The sequence below is a fragment of the Salvia hispanica genome, chromosome 2 (genome assembly GCF_029641045.1).
Source record: "Salvia hispanica isolate PSC_SH4W2 chromosome 2, Shi_PSC_v1, whole genome shotgun sequence".
Classification (NCBI taxonomy): Eukaryota; Viridiplantae; Streptophyta; class Magnoliopsida; order Lamiales; family Lamiaceae; genus Salvia; species Salvia hispanica.
The window spans coordinates 25,072,243-25,078,289 of record NC_142693.1 but is presented as its reverse complement, the minus strand read 5'-3'; the positions used below and the strand labels follow the sequence as shown (position 1 = coordinate 25,078,289).

The 6,047-nt window shown below is 34.8% G+C and overlaps 1 protein-coding gene across 1 annotated transcript; it reads right to left on the bottom strand.

Annotated features, from left to right (window-relative positions):
• Nucleotides 1–1,147: 1,147 nt before the first annotated feature.
• Nucleotides 1,148–3,744, bottom strand: LOC125190206 (uncharacterized). Its single transcript, XM_048087432.2, has one exon. The coding sequence runs from the start codon at nt 3,739–3,741 to the stop codon at nt 1,291–1,293; it is 2,451 nt and encodes an 816-aa protein (XP_047943389.1). The 5' UTR covers nt 3,742–3,744; the 3' UTR covers nt 1,148–1,290.
• Nucleotides 3,745–6,047: the final 2,303 nt, after the last annotated feature.

The window sequence follows — 6,047 nt, the reverse complement described above, 5'->3', positions numbered from 1 at the left end:
ACCTTTTTCTATGTTCACTTTTAATGAATTAACAAAATTTGATTTGCTTTTCTCTCGACCTATCTTACACGCAATTTTTAAGTCCAAAATTCACACTTTGCTTTTTTTTTATTTTTTTTATTTTTTATAATAGTCATTTAAATTAAATAGTTTATTTTAATGGGCTGTGTTTGATGGGCTTCATGTAGATTTTGTATAGTCTGAATTATCTTGATATAAATATTTTAATTTTAGTTTCAAATGTTTAATGAAAAAAGAGAAAATACATGATATATACCTTGTGTAAATACTAATCATAAACATTGTTCTCGTCTTGCTATTAGTGTTTTTTTTTCACTTATCCATTTATTGTACTTCTAATATCTTGAAATTAGCTTTTTTTTAATTTTACCTATTTAATTTGATTTTAATATTTTAAAACTTTTCATTGACACCGTATGTGAACACTGTTCTCTAATGGTTTTGATTAGCATTGTTTTTTTCATGTTAAAGTATTAAATTCAAATCAATAATCATGATCAAAGTAGAAGGTTGACCCAAACAGTACATTTTATTCTACACCAGTTTCAAATGGAGTTGCATTATATCTTCGTATTATACCATATATGAAACTTATTTTCAACATGGAAATTAAGAATGTGTTGTTTAGTGAGTTAAGCTAAAAGAGGATAAAGTAGAGAACTTAACAGATAATAAGAGAAGAGCAAAAGTGTTTTCTTTTACTAAAGGGGAAATAACTCACTTATAATATAATGATAAGAAAGAAAATACGACACACTTATAAAGAAACAGATGGAGCATTATTTTAGCGTTTGATTATGTTTTATTTTTCATTTAATTATAACTATTATTGTGCATTGCATATAGGTTGATTTAGTCGTACAAAAGCTCCAAACTGGCACTTACAAATCATATAGTTTAATCTATTTAAAAAAATACTCCCTCCGTCCTCCAACCACTTTGGTTGCGGTATAAGTTTTAAGAAATATAAAGTAGAGTGAATTGAAATAGTTATTGAAATATGAGTTTCAATTTTGTATATTAGTTTTATAATAGAATGTGAGTGGAATGAGTTAGGAGAATGTAGGGCCTACTTACCATTTATGATAAAAATGAAAATGGACAATTAATGAGGGACGAACAAAAATGACAAAAGTGGACAATTAATGAAAGACGGACACACCATACGATAGAAGTTTGGAGCACACATAAAGAAACACATGTAGCAAAAAGAAAAGTTTACACCACACCAAAAGCTAATCAAACACATGCTAAATTACAAGTGAACCTTTACTGCTGACGTCTCCTAAGCCCATTCCTCCTCTCCTCTCTTCTCTCCTTCTCTTCTCTTCTTCTTCTTACTCTTCTTTCATGTCTTCTTCTCCTTCCTCTCTCATAAAATATCTTGTCAGCAACCTCTTCTATCTTCTCAAAGTATCTTTCTCTCAAGCTTCTGCAACATAACATTGTCCACGCGACGCTTCCTATTCCCACAACATAACCAAGTGCAATAAACACATATTCCCACTTAATCTCCTCATCTTTTGATTCTGAATCCTCTGATGGTGATGGACCGGGTGGACGATGGTTGTTGAAACTTCCGTTGAGTGGGAATCCAGATAACCCCGAGTTTCCTACATATGAATCTGGCGTAAACGTTTGAAGCTGAGTGCTAGTTGGGATCACTCCAGTGAGATGATTGTATGACAAGTTCAAAACTGAAAGGAAAGTGAGTTTGGCAAACTCCTCTGGTATTTTGCCGATGAGCTTGTTTGAAGAGAGGTCGAGCGACCCAAGCTCTGTCAAGGCACCCAGTGATCTCGGGATTGCATCAGTGAGAGAGTTGTGGGATAAGTTGAGAAGATAGAGTGAGGTGAGATTACCAATTGCATCTGGTATGTCTCCCTCAAAATGATTGGAAGACAAATCAATGCATGTAAAGTCAGGCCAAATCTTCACAAGCTTCAATTCAATTCCTTTGATGGTTAAATTCACCTCATTGTGGTAGTAAGTGTAAGCGCCTAAAAAGTTAGAGTTGAAGTGGTTGAGCCTGACATGTGTAGGACTCTCAAGCATCATTCCTCTCAAACTTGACAAGTTTAGCAAATTCACATGACCATTGAAATCATTTGAAGATATATCCAGAATTTGAAGATTGGGCCAACTCTCACTACATCTCAAGTCTCCTTGGAATCTGTTCGAGCGCAAGACAAGGATGCGCAAGCTCAACGACAACATGCAAGGGAAACTACCCTCAAGGTTGTTGTGTGCAACATTCAACACCAGTAAGCTCTTGCAATTTCCCAGAGACATAGGAACCTTCCCGCCTAAGTTGTTGTTACTAACATCAAAGGTTTGTAGGCCACACTCACGCGAAAACTGATCAGGGATAACACCACTGATTTTGTTTCCCCTAAGATTGAGCACTTCACTCACAAGATCTTTTTTGATTAGGCAAGGAGGTATGCTACCACTTAAGTTATTGAATGACAAGTCGAGAAGACGAAGTAAATATGCATTGCAGATGGAGGATGGAATCATTCCAGTTAGTCTATTGTTTGCGAGCATGACAATAGAATTACTGAAATTTGGAGAGATGGGAAGCTTTTTCAAACCGGTAAGAAGATTGGAAGAAAGGTCCAAATAGTCCTTTTCAATTTCCCAAATCCAACTAGGGATGTCCCCTCGCAAATGATTGTTTGAGAGGTCCAAATCTTCCAAACTGGATGCATTTCTAAGATCTGGGAAATCATACAAATTGCAAGATGACATGTGTAACACCCTTAAACGGGGATATCCATGGGAACTTGAACTCATGTTGGTTGTGTCAATTGACAGGTTGTTGTAAGAAAGAGTAAGTTCTGAAAGTGTTGTATAACTTTGAATGTTATTCATTTTGAAAATGCCATTGAACAAGTTGTCAGAAAGACTGAGAGCTGATATGCCTCGAAAGTGGAAGAAGAAGTTAGGAATAGGACCTTCAATCCTATTACCACTCAAATCTAGCCGATAAAGGTCGGAGAGGTTCATAATAGGAACTTCATTGATTTGTCCACTAAATTGGTTGTAGGATAGATCAAGAGTATTAATTGAGGGCAGAACAAAAAGACGGTGAGGAATGGTGCCGTTCAATGAATTATAGCTTAAATCTAAACGATTGAGGTTTGTAAGACCTTGAAAGTGCAAGTTAGAAAGTGAGCCTTTTAGATTATTACGACTAAGGTCTATCAATTCAAGATTCTTGCAGTTATGAAATGAAGGAATTGAACCGGTGAGAAAGTTAATTAATAAGTGGAGTTCAATTAGCTCAGTTAGATTGGCCAACGTGGACGGAATTGGTCCAGTGAGACCACAATATGACAAATCAACGTATGTCAAGTTTGGGAGGCGATGGAATTGGTTAGGAATCTCACCCGTGAATGCATTGATGGAAAGGTCCAGCCTCAACAAGTATGTCAACTGGAAAAGGGTTGATAACTCACCAATTTCGACGGAGACACCCTCGGTGTAGAGGCTCAAACTGATGACCCGACCGGAGTCATCACATTCTATGCCGAACCATTTGCAGCAATCACCCATCTTATTCCAATCTACAAAACTAGGTGGTCTGGAAGAATTATGTTTGAATTCGCTCTTGAGATCAAGTAACAACTTTTTTTGATCATCGAGGCATTGGCCATCGACAAATATTATGAAGAAGACGAAAATGAAAAGGAGGCGGAGAAGCGAAGAAACTACCATTGCCATTGCAAAGAAGAGGATATGTGTTATGGTTGGAAATACATGCTTTAAATATGCATTATGGGGAGACTGGAGACAGCTTCTTAGTTGCTCAGTTGTTTTTCTTAACCCATTTGGTACGTTATAATCAGTCAACACTCAGCACTTGCTTTTCAAAAGCAAATAGTATATGCTTGTCTGTATAACTTATTTCAAAATTTTATGGACTATATAATGTTGTTTAAGTTATTTCAAATTTTATCTTTGTATAATTTTCCATATTACGGCTACTAATTTCACAATAGAAGAAGCCTGAGGAAAATTAGTTTTGATTTTGAGTCAAACTAAATATTTTGCCTCAACTTGATTAAATATATTGAGCAAGTGTTGGAATATTTAAAATGTTACTAGCATAACTGTTTTCAATTATTGATAGACTAATGAAGAGTCCCACTTTTTTTCACAATTTGATTGCTTGACTGTCGGTTTGTTTTATTCTCTTTTGTAATTCCACAAGTAGGCCAACGCGCCGATGACCGATTTCTATGTTCATATTTTTAATTTAAAATAGATAATAGAATTAACAAAATTTGATTTGTTTTTCTCTCCATTAGAAATAGGTCACTCATCCCTTAAAAGGGCTTATAAAGGGAAGGATTACTAAGTCGATGTGGGACAAGATTTTTAGAGAATTTAACATGCCTCCTCGCGTGTGGACCGGAATGAAACATCGGACTTCCATCACGTGGGTAGACAAGAGAAGAGATAAAGAAATATAATCCATTATTGACTTGAATCCGCTCTGATACCATATTAGAAATGAGCCACTCACCTCTTAAAAGGCCTCATAAGAGGGAGAATTGTCGACACTTATATAGATTAGATTGGATCATCACCGAGTCGATGAGGGACAGAATTTAACATTACCCATCTTACACGCTCAATTTTTAAAACCAAAATCCGAACTTTGTTTTTCTTATACTCCATATTAGGTATGACAGTCATTTCAATCACATTGTTTGCTTTAATTTGAATAGTTTTATAGGGTTTGGAAAACAAAATATTAAATCATGAAATTTTAATTTTGGTCAATCATATCGCACGTCAAATTTTGGGTGAAATCATTGGTGACATGGACGTCAAAATTTTTTATATGAAATCACGAAATTTTTTAAGTATTATCAACTATCATATTAATTCTCTAATTTACCGTTAAGGCGTATTCTAAGCAATTTAATAGCTCTAGTTTGGCTATACTTATTTGATTTGATCCATTTTCCATATTCGTGGCAATCTAATTAGAAGATAGGCGAAAAGTTCACAAATGGCCCGTGTTTAAAAATGGGCCATGTCTGTAAATTATTTGGGCCCAGCCCAGTTTCTGTTACCCTAGAGTGGGCTTCTTGGCCCATAAAAGTGAATCTAACTAGGCTGAATTTGTTGGGCTTCATGTAGATTTTGTATTGTCTTATTTATATTAAGATTTTTCTCTTAACATAATATTTTTCATTTTCCAGAAGAATTTTAAGGATAATTTATTTTTATAATACAACTTTAATAGTCATTGGTCCAATGTAATGATCTCATGTTATTTTATCCTATTCACATAACCTTGCAAAATTTCAACCTTTGGGAATATTAAATGTTGATTTTTGCACACATTAACTCTTAAAAAATGAAGAAAATTTTGACCACTACTCCACAATTACTAACCTATGAATTAGTCTTCCAATTGCATGTCTCATTCCAATGCAATATACATAAACAAAACAAATGAAAACACTTAAATTAAGACCTCAACACCTTTCAACCATCAAACTCATCACAATGCTTCCCAACTTTTTCCTCATTACCATATTCTCCTCCTTCATTTTGTAATCTCCAGCTCGTCCATTTCCCTGTTTTACTCTTGGATTCCACATAATGGCCCTAGTTTTTGAGCTAGTAGCCATAGGCCCATTTCTATAATCAAAGCCCAATATATAAATAACTACAAATTGATCAATGTAAAAATGGCTAATAATTAAATACGGAGTATAAATTAAATATGCTCAAAATTAATACTCCCTTCGTCCGTGAATAAGAATCTCGTTTCTCCATTTTAGTCCGTCCGTGAATAGGAGTCCCGGTTCACTTTTACCATAAATCATAATAGGGTCCTACCTTCCACTAACTCATTATACTCACATTTCATTTAAAACGATTATATACAAGTGAGACTCTTATCCCACTAATTTTTTTTCATTTAAAATGGCTAATTAAATATTCCCTCCGTCCCGATTAAGAGTCACAGGCACGAGTTTTAAGAAATGTAAAGAAAAGTTGGT